This window comes from Python bivittatus, unplaced genomic scaffold (assembly GCF_059951505.1).
Source record: "Python bivittatus isolate LINGU-HERP-01145 unplaced genomic scaffold, Pbiv_v1 ctg000080_np1212, whole genome shotgun sequence".
NCBI classification, from domain to species: domain Eukaryota; kingdom Metazoa; phylum Chordata; class Lepidosauria; order Squamata; family Pythonidae; genus Python; species Python bivittatus.
In genome coordinates, this window is record NW_028277035.1 from 10,207,473 (window position 1) to 10,234,001 (window position 26,529).

General features: G+C 40.1%; 1 protein-coding gene across 2 annotated transcripts; it reads left to right on the plus strand.

Moving 5' to 3' along the window:
* The first annotated feature begins 978 nt into the window (after positions 1-978).
* LOC103066578 (bMERB domain-containing protein 1-like) lies at positions 979-24,728 on the plus strand. Of its 2 annotated transcripts, none has more exons than XM_025175861.2 (6): positions 979-3,919; positions 7,730-7,850; positions 16,441-16,514; positions 17,187-17,301; positions 18,224-18,297; positions 20,540-24,728. In XM_025175861.2, exons 1-6 carry the CDS (start codon positions 3,841-3,843, stop codon positions 20,656-20,658), a joined length of 582 nt encoding a protein of 193 aa, XP_025031629.1. In that variant the 5' UTR covers positions 979-3,840; the 3' UTR covers positions 20,659-24,728. The 2 variants fall into 2 exon arrangements, with proteins under 2 accessions (XP_025031629.1, XP_087989621.1); XM_088133495.1 differs by lacking the exon at positions 979-3,919 and adding an exon at positions 3,950-4,608.
* Positions 24,729-26,529: the final 1,801 nt, after the last annotated feature.

A 26,529-nucleotide genomic window follows, 5' to 3' on the forward strand; every position in this document is an offset into this window, starting at 1 on the left:
AAGAGTATTGTGATGGAAACATAATAAAATAAAGCTGGAAACTCGCCCCCCTGCCCCCCTTGCCTCTCCTGCAATCTCTTTTCTGCACTTCCTTCTGCCATTCTTCGCTCATGCAAAACTGGATTAGCTCCAAGCTATTGCATGACCCAAGAATGACCATGTTCATACTGAAACAATGGGAGGGCCATCACCTGTCTGTTTAAGGGTTTGCTGTGGTTCTTATCTCACAATAGAAAAACCATTTATTCCCCATTTAACACCTATCCAAACCTATCCTCGAATCTGATCCCTCAGATTTCCTGCCTCTCAACCTCAAAAGTGTATAAAATCTATGCTTTTCCATTGTTCAGGGTCCCTCTTTCTTGAAAGCAGGCACTCAATGATCATTGCAATAAACATGGTTCTTCTCCTCAGCGTTGTGCTCCTGTCTTTACAAAAGTTCCACGACAATTCTATGTAGCCCACTCCTTCATAAACACAAAAGGGTCGATGAGCTGTCTAGACAACTTGTTCTCTAACTAAGTAAAGCATTCAAGACAAGAGAAATCTTTCCTCTATTCCATTCTGCAAAACAGCTTTAGAAATCCAGAAGTGACTTCTGAGAAATCTAAAACAGGTGCTTATCGGCTTTATATAACACAGGCCAAGAGGTAGCCCAAAAGTCTTGGGGGATGGTAGCCAAAGAATGGGGGGTGGGAGCTATATTACTCAGTCAAAAGTGTGTTTTAATTCAACATTGCAAACTTTCATTAAACCTATATTTTTGCAGCTGAACTGCAATTTATATTCATTGATAGTCATCGTTACATTGAATTCCTCTGTACCAATTAACACAATAGGTAAAACATAACCCAAAGCAAGATCAATGCACCTCAGTTAACAGCCCTGTTATCTAGTATGTATGATGATAGGATTATTCCCTAATTAACTTAGCTAATTTCCTTGGAAAAATTGATAAACCATAGTATAATCCTTACTACAGGTTATCAATTTTTCCAAGGAAATTAGCTACATTTTAGAAATAAATACTTCTTAAAAATTTACTCATGAGTCAGTTGAAGACTGAGTTGTAATGCGTTCAAAGATTATTGTAGGGAAGCAGTGGGGCAGGTCACAATATGTGGCTTTTTGGATAAATTTGGCAGCTTGAATAACGACTGTCGTATTGCCTGGTGATAATAGAATGTCTTCTGGACTTCAATGCTGCAAAAATCTGAATATGTTCATTCTAATTCAGTGCCATAGTAAAGCCTTTATTATAATTTAGAAGGCCCAAATCAGTTTTACTTGTATGGATCAGTGGCAATCTCTGTTGATAATAAACTGAAGTTAAATGAGAAAATGGTATTCAACTGTTGCAGTATTACTAGGAATTGTTAATGCAGCTTCAACCAAAAGTCTAATCAAGAAATATAGATCCAAACTGCATGACAGTCTGCACCACTGATGGTCTGTCTTGAATAAGGGAGTGACCCAGCAGAAGTTCTATACTTAAATGTTCTCTCTCTTTTTTTTTTACATTGTTCAGGAGCATGTATAAAAATTTTAGAGTGGATTCAGTGACTCACACAGCAAACAAACAGCAACAAAGAGAGTAATACACTTCCAAACAAAATTGGAAGTATATTACTGTTCCCCGCTGCCTGTTTCCTTTTCTCCACCCAATAAACCAAAACCAAAATTAAATCAGAATTCCATCCACCTCCTTGCTTCCAAAACATACAATTAGTATATCTGTATTAAAATACTTCTTCTAGTGCCTTAACTAGTTCTTCCCCCCTCTTCCTCCCCCCTGCCCCATACAGTCAACAGTTAAAGGCTGTAACTATTTAAAGTCTGTACTCCAGGAACTAAAGTCCCAGTCGTGGTGAAACCAATCACCACAGAATGAGGAAAGATCTACTCCTGGTGTGTGTTTAGCCACCATAAAGAAGACTAATATGCACATTTGCAAACAAGTGGAGAGTGTATCTGGAGTCTACCCAGCAGCTACCAGAGACAGTATCTTTGTCTGAGACAGCTTCGACCTTTCCATTTAGCCAGAAATCTTTAAGGGTGAGAAGAAATGAGGAGGATTTCCACATCTACTTCCAGCCATGGGCCTGCTGGGATGAAGAAACTGTTGGACTAAGTTTCTTTTTAGTCCAGGGTTGTCTTATGCTGTTATGAGTAAACACATTCTGGGTATTTTATTTTTATTTATTTTTGTACCACCCAACTCCCAGAGACTTTGGGGGGGGGATAGATAAGTTCACAGATAAATGTTACATTTTATTGTTGTCGTTGTTGTTGTTATTCACAGATAAATATTAAATGATGGAACTTGCAGACTTTGGTGAAAAATAGAAATCCTTAACAGCTTTCAATCAACCTAAACTTTTTAAAAAAACTTTTATTAAATTTCAGAAAACAGTAAAATCCAAAAAGATCAAAAGGAAAGGAAAGAAAAACAAAAAACAAAAAACAAAAACAAAACAAAAACAAAAAGAAGAAAAGTAACTTCCGACTTTCTCTGGTACAGATATGAGTATAGAATAAATTCACCTCTTACTCCAGTATCTAAAAAAATCACATAATAAAAACTATCATTTAACATTAAAAGAACTTTACAAAGTAAGTCTATATCAGCAAAAATATAAGAAAAGTAATACAAGATATTTCTGTAATTATAGAATAAATCAGTCATCAAATCCCAAAATCAAAATTTCATTTTTTTGTGTATCCAGTAAAAAGTCCAAGAGTGGTTTCCATATAGAAACAAAGAACCTGAACTTCTTTTATAGCGCCTAGCTCATTGCAAGTCCCAGAAAACTGAACTTTTAATTTTTCTACTCACAAGAGAGTAAAGATAGTGGAAATCTGGGACTTTTGTTCACTTTCCACCAAGATTCTATAAGAATGGAGAGGGGAAAATTCTCTGTTCTTGTTGGACTTTAGCTCACATCCTTTCTAGCTAATGGGGTGCATCTGTGACGTCAGCAATGTATGGAGGGGTCCACCAGAGGCTGAACCCAATGAAAAATTCTTGAAAATGGTTGTTGGGAGTAGGCCATAAAGCTCAAGAGAGGCTCAAGAGAGGCTCAGCAACTGCTATGTATCTAGTAGAAGTATAGGGAAGAAGAATAAAGCTGTTGCCTTCCAAATGCAGGTAGATTTACATTTTGTGTTATACAGACTAATTATTTTTGTTCTTTGCTCCCTTTGAAAGGTTGGGGGAGAAATGGACTTATTCAATACTTTGTGCCCTAATATTGGGGAAACTGTCTTGCAGTCAATCTGTAACTGAGCTTGGGCTCGGCTTGCAGTGTGGCTATTAGCTGAATTTACCTAGAAACCAAGAGCTTCTTAGGCAAGTGGTTTCAACTGTTTAGCACAATTCTGCGGGGAGGAACTCTTCAGCACAAATGGCTGAGTAATCAGTAGCTGAAGGCAGAAAGACAGGGCAAAGTTGGCCGAATAAATACGGGTGTTTTGATTTTCTGAAAGTCTTTACAATGAGACAAGTGAGTTGTTGAACCTTTGTGACCGCCAGAGGGCACCTCTCAGTGTCATAATAGACCCTCATCTAGTCTCCTGCAGCCTCAGATTCTGCTTTATCGCTCGACAGATGCACAAGACCATCTCCCTGTGAAACTCATAGCGGGCGGCAGCTGCTAAGCCGGGACCTGGCTTAGCTGAGATCCCTGCCCTTTTGATTCTGCACCGAATGGTTTCTTGACCAAAAGCTGGGCTGAGCTTCCGGGCAACCTGCGCTCCTCAGAAGTCCTCCTCCTTAAGGAATTCTGACCATTTAAAAAAGGGGGGAAAGGGGGATTTTAAAAACCACAGCAAGGAGTGAGGATGGAAAAGGAGAACAAGGCATCCACCCAGTATGGATCCCTGGAGTCAACCAAGTGGACTGCAGCAGATTCAGGGAAAGGTGAGTTTACTTTGCACACCTGGGGCACTGCTAAAAGACGAACTCCATTCTGTGAGCTTTACCTCTAGCAACAGGGCTCAAATCCCTGCACATCTGCAGGAGGAATATATATATGTTTGTATGTGTGCGCATGCATACGCACATGTGCACACATGTGGGCATGCATGTGTTAACAGATGATTTCGCTGTGCATGGTCTCCTATTCCTTGAAAGTTTTAGAGCAGTGGAGAGAAGATTGGTGGCTTGTTCCTCTCTCTACTCCCCACACCTCCACAACTCCTGATGATGTTATGGAGGGGCTTCTTGGTCATTTGTCTATTTCCTTGGCAGTTGAGGCAGAGTAACTTTGCATTCAGTAGTGACAGGCAGACAGGAAAACAAGTATGATCAAGAATATCTGGCTGGGAACCAAAAGCTTTGGTCCCTCTTCATTTATTACACCCCCCCCCCCACACACACACACACAAAAGGAAACTGGCTTAAGATAGAGTTTATTTGCTGAGCACCCAAGGGAACAGCCTCTTGGAATAATTGAAGGGCCATGGATTGTCCTTGGAAGTTAAAAACACATGATTCAGAGATTCCCAGAGAGGGAGCATCCTCATGGATGGAGCTGGGATGCCTGAAGCTAGTCTCTGTTTTTCTAACAGAATTCATTCACTGCTTCCAATTGTGGCTTTGAGCTACAGGTAAGGATTTATGATTTCTTGGTTCAGTGAAATGCCCTCAGTACCAGCCCCTAATTTTTGTGAATGGGAAAGCAATAAGATCACTTTGACAACAGCCAGTGCCAGACTTCACATTTCTTAATGACAGAACAGACCCATTGCTTGTCCCTCTGCTTCCATTCATCTCCTCTTCTGTTATAAGGAATTGTGCTTTTAAAGTATATAGCAAATGTTATTAAACCAAAGGAGAAGTATCCATCCATCCATCCATCCATCCATCCATCCATCCATCCATCCATCCATCCATCCTCTGCCTCACTAAATTTATGCCATAAAACATAAAACAAAAACAGTTAAGATAGGAAAATGGCATAAGCACATGCATTTCAGAAATCTGCTAACCAAAAGTGCCAGTTTCACTTAGCTGCGTGTCAAAGAAGGCCCTGCCATTTTAAATGGTGGCACTGAGCACTTGCTATAGATAGGGCACTGAGTTTGGGTCATCTCAAAGTAAACCAGCTCCATGTTCTCTTACCATTCTGAAAGCAGCATGCAAACTAGAAGTATTGAATCATTTCCTGTTCTTCTATGCAAACTGAGAGTGCACTCAAGTATCTCCTGCAATGACTGTGGGAATTTTGGAACATGCAAGGAGTTCACAGCATGCTATCTCTCCATCTTCATGTTGCTCCATCTTCATGATGCTCCATCTTCATGCTGCTAAAAGTCTTGAGTCAGTCCAGATCAAGTGTTGGTATTCTTGGAGATGACTTGGTTTCTGTAGAAGTTTGGGTATCTCCTAGGGTGCATCAAAGAATCAGCATTTGAAAATGATAAGTAGAAATTTGTAGTAGGGCTCATATTTGACAGAGGCACCCAAAACAGAGCTCTTCCATGTTAACTATAATGTTAGGCACTTAGAAGCAATTGCTCTTCCCCAAAGTCATACAAGACAGATGTTTGTAGCTTTTGCTCTCTCTTGCCCAGAGGAACTCTTCCCAAACACAACAGAACTGAGCTCAAAGTCTGTCCTTTTTGCTGGCTTGAGTCACCAGCACAGACCCACTTGGGTGGTGATTTGGCTCCAATAATGGAATGCTGATCTGGTTACTGGCCTCTGCTAGTACATGCCAAACAAGCTTTGGTGAGGTAGAGGAGGATGGAGCTACTGGCCTTAGATGTTTGTATGAAGATAATGCAGTTGCAAGCTTGCTTCTCTCCCCAAGCAAGCCATATCTGGCAAAGCCGATCCAGTGAATACAGAACACAAAGCAAGGCAAGCTGGTTTGGGGGATCATCTATAACTCATGCCCACTATTTCAGTCTTCCTACAAAAGCCTGTTGGTACAGCTAGATTCATTAATCTACTTATTTTATTTGAAATGCACATACCACCAACTTTTATCAGAATCATTTCCAAGAGGAAGAATTAACAACAATAAATAGCAATACTGACAAAGTGAGGAGTGGGGGAGCACAGAAACATAGGAAGCTGATGATTCTAGATCAGACCACTGGTCCATCTTGCACAGTTTTGCTGGCAATTATTTACATACAGAGTCCTTCTTTGTCCTTTCTGGAGATGCCAGGAATTGAACCTGCGTTCTTGTGTATGCCAAGCATATACTCTCTCTCTGAACTACAGTCATTCCCTAAGGAATACAAAGGGCACCTTAGCATTTAAAAACCAATGATGGAAACTTCAGTGAGAGAACATCCTTATTATTAAGACATCCTCTTTGCTGCAATTTGAAACTGACAGGCGTGTCATAATTGTTCCTCCCTGCTGGATTTTCTTTAAAGAGGGGCCTCTTCTTTGTTCCTTTGACCCAATAAAAAGGCTTTTTTCCACTCACCCTCAGTTTCCAATAATGTTTGTTTCATCTCAATGGTTCCCCAGGGAAATAATACTAAATGTGAATGCAAGCACATATACTGCAATCTTGATGCAAGAGTTGAGACTGTAAGATTATACTGAATTCTTGTGTTACATTCTTGAAGACCTCTGTTAAGAGAGGTTGGGAGGATGGAAGGAAGGAAAGAGAAGGAGTCACTCTATGAATGAAATCAGAGAGAAAGGTGCCCTCTAGACACAACTTGGAGCTTGCTATGGTTGACATCCCTCCAGCTCCTAGATTGGAGGAAAAGTATGCTATAGATCTCCTAGTATTTCAGTGCTGTTCCATGTCTTTAGCTGTTATTTGCCATTTGAGCATTTTGTTTTACATCCAGTTGAAATCCTGATAGGAGGTTGAACACGTTAACTCAGAATCCAAGAGCTGAAGTCCAAAACATCCAGGCAGGGAGAGATCAACATAGACCAAGTATTTCAGCCATCTTTTCCTCACTAATGATCCTTAGAGGAACCCAACCCTTGCTGGGGCAACAGAAAAAGCTGCTGGCATAGCAATGACTTCCTGGCTCTCTTTATTCTCCTCTTTATTGTGCAACCGTTGGGTGTTTTGCAATGCACCAAACAACATGATAAAACAGGATAAATCAAGGCCAGGAATCAGACACGGCCAGTCACAGGGACAGGGGAAAACTGGGATTGCTAGACCATTCTAAGATGATGGAGGTAACGAATGTTGTGTTCAGGCTCCACTAGCCCCATGGGGAACCCTCTCACCACCTTCTAAATAGCAGAGGGAAACTGCCTCAGTAGGAAGTCCGGTGTAGCCTCCTTTCCTGCAGGAATGGGCAATGCTTTTTAAAGACTGGTCCTCTGGATGGAAGAAGGAAAACAGGGATAAGCTGGGAAGCTATGGAGGATAAGGCTATGGAAACCATGGCCTGAAGATGAGAGAAGATCAATATCAAGGGGAAAGGAGAAAAATTAGGATTGACAGTTCTAATGATGCTGGGAATTACTGTACTAAGGAAGAATTGTTTCGTTTTGTTTTATTATTTTATTATTTTAAATACTTATATGGCTGCCCATCTTATACACAAGCACCCTGGGTATCTCACAAAAATTTTACAATCTCTCAGATTGATTGGGGTCCATTGGGTTCAATGCCAATATAATTGTTCAAAGTGCTGTCAACAGAAATCTCCAGCTTAGTCACTCAGGGCATTGGCTGATGTTAGCCCTTCCTCTCTCCTCCTCACTAACACAGTTCCTTTTCTGTTTTTTCTTCAGGGGAAGAAATAGTTTCCATGGCTGACTCCACAGCTACCATTGATGACATTGAAGGAGAGCTTTTCAAAATTGAGAGAATCAGGGAAGTTCTTGTGCGGAGAGAGTCAGAGCTCCGGTACATGTGAGTTGGAAATTGGGAAAACAGGGTAGATTTGGGGGGGGGAGGGGAGTACAGTATGTAAGGTGGTGAAAAGGAAGAGTATCATTTTCTAAGCTTGTAAGGCAGCAAAGTGGCTAATGTTGGATTCGCTTGCCAGATTTTCTTTCTTCTTCCCCTTATTCTCTTTCACCCTGTCAACTCAATAGCTTCTGAAAGTCCCTCCATGCAATTCTGAACATATCTTTACAGTCTTCAATCCCCTCATCTGCAACACATTCCTTAAAAGAGTTGTAGGCTTCACTGCATGAGAAGACCCCTCAACAGAATCAGTCCAACTTCTCTTCCTCAAAGTCTACATTGTTGAACCTGCCCCAGAAATGTCTGCAATGTTCAGAGGTTTCTTAGCTGACAAGCTGTTTTGGAAAGAACTCGAGAGAGTAGCAGTGTTTGCAAAGGATTGAATATTAGTTTATTGAATATTAGTTTATCAGCTGACCAAGTTGCATGCATAAGAAAAGCATGGATTGGGCTACTGTTATCCTGTCCCTTAGCCCTCCTGCCTTCCACATGTTTGCAATGCACACAGAGAATTCACTAATATGTCATTTCTGTGAAAATATCCCTTCTGGCAGCTGAACATTTTCCTTTAAACTTGCCACTCTGAATATCTCTGATTTCATTCATAGAATTCAAACATGGACCATATGATTATAAAAGCAAGAAAGCATACCAGTATTTTGTCTCAAAAAATCCCAATCAATTACCAGTGACATCTCCCACCCCTCCCCTAACAGCATCACACTGCCTTTTTTATAGGTGGACATGAGAAAGCAAGGACTTTCTGGGCCATTTCAGCTAAATTGGGTTGGAAAATAAAACATTAAACAAAGGAACTTTCTGTTGCAAAACATTTAGCTTCAAAGGCAAACACTCACTGACACAGTCTACATCCATGAATTTATCTAGCCAATTTTGAAGCCATCAAAGTTAATGGCCATCACAGCATCCTCTAATACAGAGTTTTCTCAGGAATGTCCCACAATTGGATGAGTCTGAGTATTAAAATCAGTATTAAACGGTATTAAAACAGAAGGGAGAAAGCATTTTGTTTCTTGGGTCCAAGCTGAGGCTTTTAAATAGATGAATCATCATCTAATCACAGTCTCAATTCTTTTCTAAATACAGAACTTCCAAATGCATTTACTTTCCCTATTTTTGGAAGATTCCTTGATCAGTTTAGTTGCTTTTTATGTCTCTCTAGTGTACTTTCTGAAATTGGGAAGAAGAATCATTTGTTATTCTTATGATCTGGTTTCATCAAAGCTTTAGAATTATATTTGCTCTTTTTATTTTTAGTTTCCTGGGAATTTCCACCAGGTATTCACTTTATGTATTATAGCAGCCTTTCCTGTTCTGTGAAGAATGGGATCCTACTAGCTGGGAATTCTGGAAACTGTAATCCCAAAACCTCTGTTGGGCACCAAGTGGGGAAAGGCCACCCTATAGTATCAATCTGGTATGAAGTGTGAGAATTCCTGCTGTGGACAAGGGGTGGACTAGAAGACTCCCAAATTTTTCCTAACCCTCTGATTTTATAAGTGTATGAAAAGCAGTTTATGCAAAATCCTAAGTTTATTGTGATGTTACATTAATCATGGCTATTCAGAAAGATAGCTTTCTAAGTCAGTGTGGTGTAGTGGTTAAGGTGCTGGACTGACACCAAGAGATCCAAGTTCAAGTCCACCCTCAACCACAGAAGGTCACTGGGTGACTTTGGCCTGTCACTCTCTCTTACCCCAATCTACCTCACAAGGTTGTTGGGGTGGGCAAAAATAGGAGGTGGAACACTACGTATGTTGCCTTGAGCTCCTAAAAGAAAGATGGGGTATAAATTTAACAAATAAACAATCAAATTAAAAAGCTTGAAGTATCATCATATTGGAACAAAGGAAAGGGATTCATTTGATTTACAGCTTATTGCAGGTTGATCTAATTTCCCCTTCCAAAACTCGAGGTTACAACTGTCCTTCAACTTTTTCCATTGTGAAGCAATTCTCTGATAAAAACTGGTACACTCTATATATACAGTTCTTATACACTGAATTCCTTTGTATTGAAAACTAGCCATAGATTGTTTAACTATGGTTTATAAAATAAATGATAACATGCTAATTTCAAACAACAAACTAAACTGAGAACCAGTAAGCCATGTTTGGCTTAGTGTGATATGAGTACCACTCCTAAATAGTGAATGTGTTATATAATCAATATATATATTCTTTTTAGAACTTTTATATAGGTGGATCTGGAAAAAAAAATACAATCATAGCTAATGTTGTATTTTGCTGGTCTGGTAAGGCAGAAACCTACAGTAGGCATTGTGTCTCTCCAATTCAGAAAGAGGATCTTATGTGGGATATTTTAGGCCTTATGTGAGATATTGTAGAGAGTAAGGGAAGTGACCTTAAGAGGAATGCAAAAGCCTGTGCTATATTAAGGAAGTATAAACACAGCACAGAAACTGAATTGCCTATCCACATTGCTTCTGCTGTGGTCTGAGTAGCTGTCTGACCTTTTAGGAAATATGTGAAATAGCCAATATCACATTTCTTGCTCAGACATTTTATCATGCAACACTAGAAAGTATTTTATTCCAAGATATATTATTTGTGCATGTCTATATTTTATGTAGGGGCAGACATTTTAAAGGGTGATTCTAGCAAATGTACACTTCTCTTTTAAATATCAGCTGTATAAAAATGAATTTACAGTACAATGGTATACATGTCTATTCAGAAATTCATCACTTTAGGTCCATCAGAATTTACTCCTACATGTATATGTAATGTAGTCTTAATTGTTTAAAAAAAAAAGATTTATAAATTTACAGAGTGAATCTATAGATTTAATTCAATGGGATACCAATCCTAAAATTTTGGTCTTTCTTTCTCCTGGGTCAGTACCATGGATAGCTCCTTCAGACTGCGCAGCCTTGCTCAGCCTGGCATCTTCTATATGCATCATGTCTCAAATCTTCAGAATTCCCAACCAGCATGTTAAATCATTATTAAGTGAAAAAAAAGTTGAAATGGTTCAGAGAATGATAGAGAAAGGGGTCCTGGAGATGTCCGACTTACTACCAGTGATGTGATTCCAGTTACTGTTTGCAAACAATAATCTTGTATTTTGCTAGAAAAAAGCAAGTACTTCAGAATGGTTTGGTACACAAAGTTGTGTCAATATATCTCTTCTATAGGTATTCCATTTATGGTTCAAACATTTGTATTTTCAGAACAGCTATCCTCTTCAATCAACTTTGTGCCAACCATACTTAAGTGTCTGCCCTAATAATTATGTCAAAGATTACTAACTAGCATTCCCCAGTGTGACTTCATTCTAACGACAATAGTCCAAACACCAGAAAGAGAGTTTGTTTTTGTCTAGCAGATACATTCTCCTGCATTTTCTCTTGTCAATTTTCATTCATTTTTACGGAATAAAAGTTGGAAATTTTTTGAGAGGAGAGAATTTTGGGGAAATTTTCATAGGTGGAATGTAGTTGTCCTACACTTAGTTAATGAAGAAAGTGTGAAGAAGTATGTGTGAATGTCTGGTTCTCCATTTTCCTTTTTCCTTTTGCTTTCCAAATACACCCATATCTTAATATTTATTGTTATTTATTTATACACCTGCCCACATGATATATACAACTTATATATGTTGTGGCTTAATAATCAATTAAGAACACTGGAAATAACAACAGTTTAGAAACCAACACATTATGCTTGGGGTGACTTAAAAGATACCACCACAATGCCAAGATGGACACACCCAACAGGCTGGCTCAGCGCTTGGGGGAAGAACCAGCAGGGTGAGGACCATTTGAATCTCCAGGGGTGCTTTCTTCCATTGAGCAGGTGCCATGACTGAGAAGGGACACTTCCCGGGATGCTTCACCTCTTATCACATCTTCTTTGGTTGGTTGGTTTGTTTATGCTCTACTCTTTCTGCTAGCACAGTGTTGTCCAAACATGGCCACTTTAAGATGAGCGGACTTCAACTCCCAGAATTCCCCAGCCAGCATGGCTGGCTGGGGAATTCTGGGAGTTGAAGTCCGCTCATCTTAAAGTGGCCAAGTTTGGACAACACTGTGCTAGAAGGAAGGAATATCTCTGTTGGGGTGTGTGTGTGTGGTAGACCCCTGCTTCTATGGATCTGGTGCATAGTGCCTGTTCTTGTGCTGCTGTGATCAGTGCCCCAGTGCTGTCTTTTAGTCCAGCCCTTTCCAGACCCTGACAGGATTTCCCAATGTCAGCCACCTCAGTTATCTGTTGATGGCACATCCCATGCAGGGCCTTGAACTTCCTCCCTTGTCTGCTGCTGTCTCAGGCATTCTCTCAGCAGCTCATCTCTGGGTGCCATCTAACTGATGTACTCCTGGATGCTCTGGGTTTCATCCAGGACAGTGGCTTCGACACTCACCAGACCCGCCCACATTCTTTCCAGCTGGTGTACAGTCTCTGGGTGTTGGACTTGGGGTGGAAACCTACGTACACTGTGAGGAGCTTCCGGGTCTTCACATTGGCAGCCTCCATGTCCTCCTTTGGACAGTTCATTATACTGGCAGGGTAACTGATGACTGGCAGAGCATATGTGTTGATGGCATGGATCTTGTTCTTCCCATTGAGCAGGCTCTTCAGGAGCTGTCTTAACCTTTGGTGGTACTTGGATGTTGCCGCCTTGCCTCCTCATCATGGTTCCCATGTGACTCTGGGATACCAAGGTACTTGTAGCTGCTCTATATGTCTGCTATGTGGCCCACTGATAGTTCCACCCCATCAGTCTTAACTACCTTCCCTCTTTATTACCATCTGCCCACACTCCTCTAGTCTGAATGACATCCCAGTGTCCTCACTGTAGATCCATGTCAGGTGGATCTGTGAGTCGATGTCTCATTCACTCATAGCATACAGCTTGATGCCATCCATTTAGAGGAAGTGGCTGATGGTAGTTCCACTCTTGAACCTGTATCTGTATCCAGTCCTCATGATTATTTGGCTGAGGGGGTTCAAGCCTATGCAGAACAGCAGCAGGGACAGGGCATCACCTTGGTATATGCTGCACTTGATGGCCACTTGTGCGAGCTGTCTTGAGTTGACTTCCAATGTTGTCTTCCACAGTCCCACTGAGTTCTTGAAGAAGGTCCTTAGTGTCCTGTTGATTTTGTATAGCACCAGGCATTCACAGATCCATGTGTATGGCAGTGAATCATAGGCTTTCCTGTAGTCAATCCAGGCTGTGCTCAGATTAGTCTGCCTAGACCTTGAGTCTTGAGTGATTGCTCTATCTATGAGCAACTGATGTACTGAGCCTCTGGTGTTGTTCCCACTGCCCTTCTGAGCTGTGCTCAAGTACTAGTCCATACAGTTCTGTAGCCTGGTGACTATGTGGGGAGGCAGGTTATTGGCCAGTAGTTGGACAATGCTGTTCCCTTGTGGGGGTTGTTCATGATCAACACTTTCCTTCCTTGTGTTAGCCGGTCTGGTTGGGAGCCTGTTATTGGCAGCTGGTTCATCTGTGCTGCTAGGGATTTATGCACTGCTGTTAGTTTCTTTAGCCAGTAGGTGTGGATCATGTCTGAGCCAGGTGCTGTCCAGCTCTTCATGTTCTTGACCCACTGTTGGATGTCTGCTATTGTGATGGTGACTGGTTCCTGTTCTGGGAGATTGCTGTGGTCTGCTTTCAGGTCCTGCAGCCACTTTACACTGGTGTTATGTGTTTTCTCTTTCTCCCATATGTTCTTCCAGTACTGTTCAGTTTCTGCTGCTGGTAGCTCTGCTGTTACTGTGTGGTTGCACTGCAGTTGGGAGTACACTTTGGATGGTTCTTTGGAAAACAGGGCATTTATCTTCTTGGCCTCTGCTTCTCTAGTGTATCTCCTTAGCCTGGCAGCCAGTGCTGTGAACCTTTGTTTAACATTCTCTAGGGCTTCAGATGGAGTCAGGCCCTTGTATTTTTTTCAGTAGCCATGTTTTATCCTTAATCTCCACACCCTTCTGTAGTTCTACCAGCTGACTAACTTCTCTCCGAGTTGCCTTAATCATAGTCTCCAACCTCGTTTTCCGGGGGGTGGGGGTAGGGGTGTACTGCTGCTCTTTTTGATCATGTAGCCAAGCATCTCTAGGAATACAGAGGCTGTAGCATACACCAGTTTACTGGTTTGAGTTATGGTGGTAGTAGGGATTGTCATGAGGGCTCTATTGGCATCTTCTAGCATACTATCTGATGGTACTTCTCCACTGAGCATTGGTAATAGGTCTTGAGGGTTGACTGTAGCTAGTTTATCCATGATCCTATGCCTCATATCAGCTGCTGTGCTCTGTAATGGAGGGAGTGGCAGTGATATTCCAGCTTCAGGTGTTGGTTGCACATTCAGTTGTTCTTCTGGTCTTCTTGAGTCTGGGATGTAATGTATGGTTGGTCTATCTCAAGTTGTGAGAGTAGCTTCCTCTTCACTATATTAAAGCATTGGGTAACTAGCTGTCAGGCCCAGCCCAAATATAACAGGGAAACAATCCAACCAAGTTCAGTTCTTTTACTGCTTACATCATATAGACAGAATCTTGCCAGACTAAATCTACACTACGCTAACCTAATGAATATACTCTGGAAGATTCTAGGAGTGGCTATTCTAAGTCTCTTCCTCTTCCCATGCTCCTGCTCTGGATTGTGTTGTCTTTTGTCTCCCCCGCTTCCCCTTGGAATGCGCTCCTTCCTGAGAACCTGGTTCTCTACTGCATTCCATCACACTAGCTGTTTCTCAGTTAGGGTGGATGTAGGTCTTCTGTCCATCCATAGTTCCCTCATAGTTTGATATATCCCCTTTCATTAGGTCTACTGTTGTATAGCATTCCATCAATTCCAGATTCTCCTGTCTTGTCCATTTATATATATTCCAGCTACTTTCCTTTTGGGACTGATGGTCTTAAATTTAGGGTAATTTTCCTTTGGAAGAAATAAGGCAATTACTATTGAAACTGTAGTACCTAGATGGTGTCTTCCATAATCATTTATGGCTTCCGTGTTCACTATATCTTGTTAAATATTGTTTTCTTTTTCCATATAAACTTTATTAAAATTCTACACATAAAATAAACATAAAAAACACCATGCAGAAGCATATATAGAAACATAAACCTGCAATACAAAACTAAACATCTAACTTTAAAAAAATCTTCCACTTCTGCCATTCACTTTTCTCATAGATCCATTAACCATTTCTTATTCTTTTATACCATTGTAGTCACTGTTCAATTTTTCTATTATCTCCCCTTATTTAATCTATAAAACCCTTTATCATCAAGCTATTTTTCTCTACTTTTGTAATATAATCCATAAATGGACTCCAGTCTTTAATAAAAGTCTCTGTAACTTTCTCTCTCATTAAACATTTTAAGTTTTGCCATCTCTGCCAAATCCATAACTTTAAATATCCACTCTTCAACATCTGGAGCTTCTTTATTTTTCCATTTCTGCACATATAATAATCTTGCCGCTGTGATCATATCCTGTACAACAATAAGACACAGTGATTTTTACTCAGTTCAACTTCCATAAGCCCTAATAAGCACAGTTCTGGTTTCATCTGAAAAGGGATTCCTATGATTTTCACCAATGTCCAGTGGATCACCAACCAAAATGTTTGGGCCACTTCACAAGTCCACTACATATAATAACAGGTTTCATCCTCTTTTCCACATTTCCAACATTTACTTGAAACATTGTTATACATTTTAAATAGTTTCAGAGGTGTCAAATGCCATCTATCCATGATTTTACAAAAAAAAAAAAACTCTTAAATGATTACACAGAGTAAATTTAATATTTTTAATCCACATTTTTTTTCCAGATATCCATGTCAATACTGTGCCCAAATTAAATACTGTTTGCAATTGGTTTTGTATGGATTAAAACTTGTAAGGTTTGCTGGCTGGATGTAACATTTAGCATAACCAGAAGCTACCAGATATAGCTCTATACTGAACAGTTTTGCATGTAACAGATTTGAACTGAGCCTAGTTGGAAATTATATTGTAGTCATTAAGGATCTTCAAGTTCATCTGGCACCCAGTATGGTAAGCAGTTTGGTAAAAAAAAAGAAGAGGAAGAGGAAGAGGAAGAGGAAGAAGAAGAAGAAGAAGAGGAGGAGGAGGAGGAGGAGGAGGAAGGAGAAGGAGAAGGAGAAGGAGAAGGAGAAGGAGAAGGAGAAGGAGAAGGAGAAGGAGAAGGAGAAGGAGAAGGAGAAGGAGAAGGAGAAGGAGGAGGAGGAGGAGGAGGAGGAGGAGGTTGTGGCACATTTAGAAGGCTTTTTAATGTGTAAAAAAATTGCTGTTGAAAAATGATAAATAATAAACCACAAATATTCCACAGCAGTCTGGCAGATAGTGTCAATGAATGAAATGGCCTACTTCGGAAAACTGTCTAATCTGCTTGGCACTGTTCCCAACAGTGACTTGGTTGGTAAGGCCTTGTCTCTGGGACAAAGGTGTCCTCTCTGTGTGTCTCATGCTTAGGACTCTGCTTTTGTTTTGTTTTTTTCCTGTTTGTGCAGGATGGATGATATCCAGCTTTGTAAGGAAATCAGCAGGATGAAAAAGGAGTTACAGAAGTTGATTACACTGCCAGGTAAGGCCAATACTTGAAGACACTCTTCCAGAGACTGCTGTAAGATTTGCAAGACGCTGTTTTCCCATAAAGTTATATAGATCCCAAGATTCAAATTCAGCATCAATGGTTGAAAGAGTTCTTATTTGAGTTGTCTGTGGCTTATGAGTTACATGTTGCATAGCATACTGTTGAGAGTCAGATCTATCAGTGGATTTTGCTATGCTTGGAAACAATGGGCCCAAGTCTACTTTCTGTCCCCAATGACTATCAAGCCAGGAGGAGGTGCGGAGAAGGAAAAGCATTTTCTGGAAAGCTGTGCATGTCTCAGAAATGTCTGGCCATCTTCTCTGCAATTCCTGGAGACTGACAAAAGGAAAAACATAATTGAAATTAAAATAAAGAAATATAACAAGTACCACATTAAATTCAAAGTTAACAGGCAAGAAAATGTCATAAAATTGCAAAAAGAGCATAAAACAGATAGGAGAACTAGAATGGATTTCAAGAGCTCAGAAACAAGATCTTTTCCTGTTTCTGAAGACAAGTACTAGGTAAAACTTCTGGGGGAGCCACTATCTAAAAGATAATCTTTCTGGGAACTCTTCCATTCTGGGAATCATCCTTTTCATCTTACCTGCATATCTCTTCCCTAATAAACATGTTTGTACATGTGTTTTCCCCATATTGCAGAAAATAAAAAATCAAAAGAAGACAAACAGAAGGAGGAAGAGTTAGTGCAACAAATTCATAAACTTGTGGAGACTCGGGATTTCCTTGTGGATGATGTAGAGTTTGAAAGGCTCAGGTAAACATGCCAAATTGTTTGGCAAAGTTCTTGATTACATTACATTCCTCTCTTCCTGCAAAGATTCCAAGAAGGCACATCATGGTGATTCCTTTTTATTCCTATAATAAAACTGCAGAGCTGAGGCCCAGTGTTACTACCACTCCCAGAATTCCAAACTAGCATTGTCAATAATTAGCATTTCTGGGAGTTGCAGCCTAGCAAAGCTACTGGAAGCCAGGATGGGGAAAAGTGCACTAGGAAGATCTAGGTTCAGAAGGCACAAAAGTGGCTCTGAGCTCCTAATTATCCTAATAGATCTGTGGGGGACTGGGTTGGACAAGGCTGTTGCCCAAAGGCCAACGTTTTATCTACTGTGCCATACAGGCACTCTGCTAACAGTTTGCTTTCTGAACAGTTTGGACACAGAACCAGATTTTTTAACTTCCTTTCTGTATTGTATTACACCCAATTTTGCATTAATCACACCATACCGTTAAAAGATAGTTGGGGCTTTGCCAAAGGAAATGTGGCAACAGGAGTTGGTTACAGAAAAGTAACCAAGGCAGGAATCCAGTCTTAGAAAATCACAAGTCGCGTTCCCAAGAAATCTGACATGTTACCTCGACCTTCTTAACTGGTGGCATTGTTCTTTGAGGTTCTGTGAATTTTGAAACATTTTATAGAAGGACAAAAAGCAAGAATATGTAGGCAATGATCAGATAGTTTTGCATCAACTCCCTTTGTTGATCCTTAAAGATTGTCTTGTCAACCAATGGGAAGAGATCTATTTACTGCTCTAAATGTGAGAATTCAAGAATCAAAGAAAAGTATTTCACAGAGATTTGGAGAACCGTCACTCAGACTCCACCTGCTTTATAATCATATTTTCAGACATAAGCAACAACTACTTATTCTTTGATGCAGTCTCTTCTTTTCACAGAGAACGAGAAGAAGATAAGGAAATGGCTGAATTTTTAAAGAACAAGCTTTCCAAAACCTGCCTTCTGAAAACAAGTAGGTACTCACAAATATGGAGTTGCCTTTTCCACTTTTTATGGAGAAGATAATGTGTCCATGCTTACACAAAGAGAAAAAGAAAGAAATCTGCACAGTATTAAACAAAATTGAGCAAGCTCGAATCATTTACTGGACTTTATCCTGTATATTTATTCTTGTAGAATCATAGGATTGGGAGAGATGGTTTAGGGCATTGAGTCCAACCCCAGTCTTTGTGCAAGAATCCAAACTAAAGTGTCCCAGACAGATGGTTGCATAGCTGCCTCTTCCACACCCCTAATGACAGGAAGCCCACCGTCTTTCTGGATAATTGCTTCTACTCTCCGACTATTCTTACAGTTAGGAATTTTCTTGTAACATTCATCCAGAATCTGCCCTTCTATAATGTCAACCCCTGCACTCTAAAATGAGAGAAAACTGGTCTGGACCTTTTTCTGTGTGACAACTTTCCATGTATTGGAAGAGTGCTATCATATGCCTATGGTCATTTTTTTTCAAGGCTAAACATGCCAAACTCAATAAATCTCTTTTCGTAGAATTATGTTTCCAGTCTTCTGACCATCCTTACTGGCTTTCTTTGAACCAATTTGTCTGAATCCTTCTTCAAGTGTGATGCCTAGAACTGGACACAATACTCAGGATATAGCTTGAACAGAAAAGAACAGAATAATTACTGTTTGTGATTAAAACAGAAGTTTAATGCTGTTGATTGCATTTACAATCTGGCTGCATTTTGCAGCCACATTGCACTGTGAGCAAATTAAATAATGCAGTCAACCACTATTCTAATACAGTATCTTTTTCACAAGTATCATGATCAAGTTGGCTATCCCCCATCCCATACCTGGGCATCTGATTTTTCTTTCTTAAGTAAGAACTTTGCATTTGTCTCTGTTAAATTTAATTGTCTTAATTTCAACCCATTTCTCTGATCTAAACCTATTATTTTGAGTGTTATTTCTCACTTTTAAGATATTAGCAATTCCATCCAATTTGTGTCTTCTGCAAATTTGATACACATTCCCACCACCAAGATGTTAACACCTTTCATCTTCACTTCTAAAGATGGCAATGCTGACTTGCACTGTCAGCATTGTCTTAATCTCAGTTTGTATACATTTGGGTGGGAAAATTAATGCATCAATGTCCTTGGAATAAGGGCTATAATTGTGAGTATCTGTGATCAGATTCAGAGAGGTAACGTTATCAGCTTACATTGACTGATCAATGCATGCAGATTGTATATCAGTGGCACTATAATAAAACTAGTGGCCATCTGGATTTTTGCAGCCCATATCTGGTAGCCATCATCACCGATCAACAGTTCATACAATCAGGTAGTTCTTCCCAACCTTTAGTTACAATATTCTTTCATGCCATTTGAACACACTGCCATTGGGTTCACATGCTGCTTGAGGGCTTTCAAAAGACATCTGTTTGGTTATGGTGGAAACAGGATGATGGACCAGGTGGATCTTTGGTCTAATTCAGAGGGTCCTTTTTTTTCAGTCATTTTGTTCACATAGAATTAGAAGGCACCATTTAGGCCATCATATCCAGCTGAGTACAGATTGAGTATACTGTAAGGTTCTGCCTGAACATCTCTAAGGATGAAGGAGAAACCATCACCTCTCTGGGTGATTTATTCTACAGTTAAACTGCTCTTAATTTATGACTTTTTTCTAACATGCTACTGGAAACTGACTTCCTGTAACTTAAGACTATTATTTCATGTTCTGTACTCTAGGATGACAGAAAACAGATCGTGACAGATTTTTCCCTGTGATATCCTTTCAGATCCAAGAAAAGTATAGTCATATTGTCTCGGTGAACTTTTTTCAAGGCAAAACATATCCAGTTTCTTGGCTTGTAAAATTTTATTTCCAGTTGCCAGATCATCCTTGTTGCCCCATTCTGGTTTCTCTGAGTCTTTCACAAAATGAGATGCCCAGAACTGGACACAATACTTGAAGTGGAGAGACTGACCAGTGCAGCTTATAATGGAGATAAGATTTGCTGTGATTTTGGAAACTACTTGATTAGGGACATTTACCCCTCTGTGAAATGGTCCTCAGGATGCTCATCAGTTAGTTCTGACCCAGCACCAGTACTCAGTCCTTCCTAATGAGTTGCTCAGATAACAGAGAAACCCCTTTTTCCCAGATCAGTTTGCAATTCATTCTCCAGAGCTGTATGTCAAGTGCTGCTCTTATGGAAATAACCGGTTGTTTCTTCATAGCTCCTGTAAAAGAAAAGAAGATGACATCAAGAGGACAACAAACCTCCCCGCCATATGTAACAAAGACAGGCCTCATCTTCCTGAAGGAATGCTGTGGCTTCACATGCTCAGTCATGTAGGCTGGAGCTGAGGGCCATGTCCTCCACCCCAAATACAAGATCCATTCATGGGTAAGCCCTGCCTACTTCCTGGTCAACCGGATCCATTCAAATCATAGCAGATTCACAAGCCTATGGAGCAAAGATGAGTGATTCCACTGTGGACAATATGGTGACAGAAAGCACACAGGGAAACCACCAGGACCCTAAAGGTCTACACAGCCCAGAGCATGGTGGAGATCAGAAGCAGACAGCACAAGGATGCTCGTGAAAGAGAGCCAAACCAGGGAGAGAGAGCCAGCTATTTAATACCACGCTTTCACCCTTAATGTATTGTAACAGGGACAACAACACTCCCCAACCCACACAATCCCAAGTCAGGATGTAGTTTTCATGTTGGCTACAGATTTATAAGCCTGAGAAGCTTTAGCGACATAAGTACAGACATGTACTGACACAGATCCACATGTACACTCATGCACATACATACACAGTAGAAGGACTGAGCGCTTCGTTCCATCTCCTGAGATTCTGAAAACAGGAAGAATCAGCAGAATGATTCCCAATATCCTGGATTGCTGCTCTTCATCATGTTGCATCCCTACTGCCCTGCTCCAATGAAGCTTCCTAGCAACTGTGGGACCCAGAGCTGTCTGTATCATCTCCACAAAGGTCACTTCCATGTGCAGAATCACAGCAGTGCATCAGCATTACTCTTAGATTACTACATGCAGCAATCCTATTAACAGAGGTTGATCCTTCAATCCTATCCTGCTTAGGGCAAAGACAAATGACTAATTAAGAACGGCTTCAGAACTCATGGTTTTCCTACATAAGTGAAAACTGTTGTAAGATACCAGTGTGAATGCCATTGTGTTTGTTTTCTGCGCACCAGTCAGGATTAGATATTTTGTGACATGGCAAAACAAATTTTGCCTGATGTTTATACATGATGGGGTATGCATGTAAGAAAAAGGATAGGTGCTAACTATAAGGAAAGTGATCCTATTAAGCTATGAGACAAAGGATATGTATTAAGTAACCCAGCAGTCCCAGCAATGTTTGATTGCCTGTCCTGACACATCCCTAGCAGCTCATCCACTGCCTTCTTTAAAAACCCTAGGGAACATTTCTACAGCATCACCTGAGCTATTTCCCAATATTTTTTAAACAAAGAAGCTCTCTGTAATATACATGTTAGATCATTTTTTCTACAGCCCACATTCACAGCTGTTTCTTTGCTCAAGTAAGCTGCTATTCTTCCTCTATGATATGCTTTTACATAGTTGAACACTTTTCTTGTGCCCCTCAATCTACAGGTCTTTCTCCTGAGGTGCCTCAGACTGTTCCCAGGTGGCTACTGTAGATGTTGATGTCTTCATAGTCTTCATAGCTTAACTACTATATCATGTCAGGAACTGAGTGCCTCAGGAAACCTGGAGGTGGGAGGACAGAAACATCTTCTCCACTTCCTTTTCCCACAGTCACCCAAGGCTCAGTCTCTTTGGCAGAAGTGTCAAACAGAAAATAATTCTTTCCAAGCAAGATTTATTGAGATAGAGATGGTATTACGATAATTTCAGTGACAGTATTTCCCATTTAGAACCAATTTATCCCCTAATACATTGCAGCATAACTTTTCTTAATTTCTTTCTAACATCCTTCCACAGATCCAACAAAGAAGTGGGTCTGTTAGCTGACACTGGAGCAACTTGCTACTGGCTATTTAAATAATAGTCTCCTGAATTTTTATTAGTCTGGAAGCTCACCATTAGGCAAGGCAGACTTGAGACCTTTAACCTTCCTCTACTGCTCATTCCATAAAAGTGTTGAAGGAATATATATCCAAAATGGTCAGGAGAGGCAAGGCCAAAGCTTGTTTCTCTTGGTAGTCTATGATACTGAATGTCATTTGATCCTGCCTGAGGAGGGGCCAGACCATCAGTTGAAGCTGAGAAAGTCTGTCCCATTTTCAAATTGAAATGAAGATCTTCATTTGAACTACCGTCTTTAGCCACATATATACAGGGGCCTCTGTCTTAGCTGACTCTACTTGAATTTCTTATTTGCCAATCTCACAGAGTGTTCCTGAGAACTACAGTTGTCACAAACCTGGTGATGACTCCTGACCCAGTCAGGATGACTGTAGATTACACATCCTGACTGGGACATACAGTAAGTGGGCTTCACACTGCTTTTCACAGAAGGACTAAAGAAACATTGACATGGATGGAATATGTTGCTAGCCTTCTAGAAAGTGGAGTCAAGCTCAGAGAACTAGCACAGATCAAGGGTTCAGGTAAAAACAAAAACAAAAAAACCCAGTGGCTTCACATTCCTGTTATGAAGTGAAATGAAAATCACAGCTGCAAGACATGAACAACGGAGTGGGCAACTAGATAAACTGGGAGTGATCAGAATGAGATTTTGGGGCAGAGGAAGAAAATATTCTAAATGCCAAGGGAATGCAACATGCTACCCTCCAGACAGATGGGTAACAATCATGTATACTTTCTTATATTGCGGGTGCTTTCTAAACAGACCTACAAAGAAATCAGTCTCATGTCAGTTCCATATGCTTGCCTGACTCATATACACACAGTTTACTATGTAAAGATGTGCCCCAAAGAGTTGACTTCGTTCCTGATATCTGAGGATTTTGTATGAAACCCTCCACTAAATCCTCTGAAACATAAAACCTTCCTTCCCATCTCATAACTGAAAAAAAAAGTGTTGAGTTTCTCTGATCCCTTCAAATTTCACTTTTAAAATGGTGGTCAAAACCAAGTCTCTGTCTTTCTGTCAGACATGCATTTTGCTTCTTAAAGCATTGTCTATCTTTTCTGCACAGACATATAGCATTGAGTTACCTATTCAGGATGGATGTGGAAGAGGGAGAAAGTGCTACTGACTTATCTATGGCCTAGAAAGGTCCAGACATTCCCCATAGAAGTCTTATCTATACGCTGGACAAACTGAATCTCTAGCATTGAGGGAATCTCACACTAAGTGCAATGAAATTTGGAAAATATGCTGAAACAAAACTCTAAAACTTTATTGTGGGACCACACATTTACAAGGGGTATAGTCCCTTACCCCTCCCCACTGATGTCTGTATAATTTAAATCTACCTGAGACTGCCTCTAACATTTGTGTATCCATGCATATTGCTGATGTCAAATTGGTTGGAGTTGTCCAAATTTGGTTTCAGTATTTCATTTCATAAAATTCAACCAACTTAAATGTACCATCTTTAGTGTCTATATAAATATTGCTGATTCTCCAAATTGATGCATAGAATGACATGAGGGAAGGAATTCATTGGCAGTCTATGTGTTCAGGAATCTCTTGAGTGAGGAGCTTCCTCGTATCCGTTAATTTGGAAAGATGAAGTGTACTGGAAAGAATTAGGAACGGTTTTCCAAAATAGAATTAACAGTACAACACCTATCCCCCACCACCTCTGAGAAACAGGCTGAAAGGCAATATTTGGTACTGTCAAAGTCCTTCACAATGATCCTTTTCTTTGTGGAATCTTACCAGTAGCTTGCAGGGCACTAGTACACCAAGATGACTCACATCCATTTCTCCATCCTATCTCCATCAATAACCTTCTTGGTCTTATTGATATGCATGAGCTGAATTCTTTACAGCACTGTGATGGAGACACAATTCAGTGAGCTTATTAAAACCTATGAGTTTCTCCTTCCTCATCTATAAAATGTCTACAACTGTTAATCCCTCTGTGAAACCTGTCTAAACAAAAAAGTAAAGTCTCCCTCAAAGCAAGCTTGATTCCTCGCAGCTGCTCCTATCTACAGTTACTGTTTGTACAGTATAATTTGTTTTTTCTGTGGCTCTGTCCCATATTATTGCTGTAAAACATTTAAAAGACCAGCATTGTGTGGGCAGGATGACTGTCCCTTGATGTCCTCCCCATGAATGTTGCCCATCTGAGAATGGAAATTATAACTGGGGCAAGAAAAATCCATAGAAATGAATGCTATAAAAGTGACATGAAGTGAAACAATAAAACAGTGATTCCCATCCTGCTGACATTATATATAAAGGGTCCTCTAATAAACCTTATATGTTCAACTAAGGAATTTTGCAAACATTCTTTCATGGTCCAAAGTGAATAGACACTGTGAAATTTTGCAAACATATAAATATAGGAGTGAACCTATCCTAAACTCTTTAGCACTATTCTAGTGACTCAGAGTCATCTGCTGGGGGAGATGGGCGGCATACAAATTAAATAAATAAATAAATAAATAAATAAATAAATAAATAAATAAATAATCCTTTTAGCAGGTCCTGCAGCTTCTTAAGAGAGAGATTTTGATTACAGTATCAAGCTAGTATTTTTCTTACTTTCGCCCTTGTGTTATTTTATTTAGTACATTTATATCTCATATTTCTTGAACCATAGCACTTAAGGTGGTTTATGTGAAGTTCCCAGGTGTTGTCTTAACAGGCACTGGCCAAAGTCAGAGAAGTTTAGCTTTAGCAAGATGGCTGATTCATTTATCTTGTAGACCATGAGCATTTCCAGAAATCAGCCTTTCAGTCCCCCTACTCCTCTGAATCTGCCTTACAACGTACCTTAGGTTGATCCAGTTTGTTCTGAATCTTTCCAGATTTATCTAGTCATCTGGGTACAATGTACATGAATGTATTTATATGTCTCTATATGCCTAGAGTTTCCAGAAAACCACCAGCCAATCAACAGTTGAATGTTCTGACCAACAGCTAAACATGGAGAAGAGCCAGCTGATAAGATCTTGCATGCCAGCCAGTAACTAAATTTTTTATCCCATCTTCCCAGGTTTATGCTTAACATATATCCTTTCCTCCATTAAAATAATAATAATAACCAAAGAGTATAAATTCCTAGTTTCCCTGAGGTTCTGTGTTTACCACAGAGGCAAGCCACTGCCACTTTCTAAATTCCTAATGCTGGTGTGTTGTCAGTTCTGTTTTAGGACTCCTTTAACATGACAACCCATTGCTACAATGGGATGGGAAGTGAGATGGACCCTACTACAGGAACCGTTCCTTCAAGCACAAGGCAATGCTACTAGCCCCAGGCATATATTGAAGTTGCTCAAGTTTCAAATCCCTAATTTCAAAGTTGTACATTCAAAAGGAAGCTTATTTTGCACATACTGTGGTTGTACCTCTGTTCAGAAAACATCATGATCCATGCCCCAGGACTTGTTAAAACCTTGTTCACCGCTTTGTGTCGTTTTGCTCCAAGGAAGATGTTACCGAACCACGGATACCATCTTGTGTGTGATAAATATTCAAATTATCAACAATCTCTGACGGTTTACCCCAGCAGTTGTCAACCAGGGGCCACATGCTCCCTGGGGGCCTAGGATATTTCAAGGGGGCCACAGATGGAAAACATGTAAAGGGGGGCCACAGAAAAGCAAAGTGTCTTTTGCTGCAAATACTGTCTTGCTGATGCCAGAAAATGCACCAGTTACTGTCCTATGTCTGTATCCAATAATGGAACCCGGCCAGGGGGACCACAAGAGAAAAACAAGGTCAGAAGGGGGCCAAAGGCAAAAAAAAGTTGAGAAATACTGGTTTATATGAAATGAGGATCTCTAATTCTTTCTTCCACTCACTTTAATATTTGTATATTGAAGTGATTTACTGACAAGTATTCCTAAAATTAATTGTAGGTTTTTTTGGTCTCGTAAGATTTGGCAATCACTTTTAATAATTTAACAGTTTAAATGTCTCTGAAGCTGAAATGCTGCTGATTCAAATATGTTAGAACAGAACAGAACAGAACAGAACAGAACAGAACAGAACAGAACAGAACAGAACAGAATTTATTGGCCAAGTATGAGACATACAAGGAATTTGACTTCGGTGCAA

What these genes read in the sequence shown, in the direction of transcription:
- LOC103066578 (XM_025175861.2), top strand. Translation starts at nt 3,841, where the DNA reads ATGGAAAAGGAGAACAAGGCATCCACCCAGTATGGATCCCTGGAGTCA. An exon ending in TGCAGCAGATTCAGGGAAAG is followed by an intron (nt 3,920 to 7,729) that starts GTGAGTTTACTT and finishes TTTTTTCTTCAG; the next exon opens with GGGAAGAAATAGTTTCCATG. An exon ending in AACCTGCCTTCTGAAAACAA is followed by an intron (nt 18,298 to 20,539) that starts GTAGGTACTCAC and finishes GTTTCTTCATAG; the next exon opens with CTCCTGTAAAAGAAAAGAAG.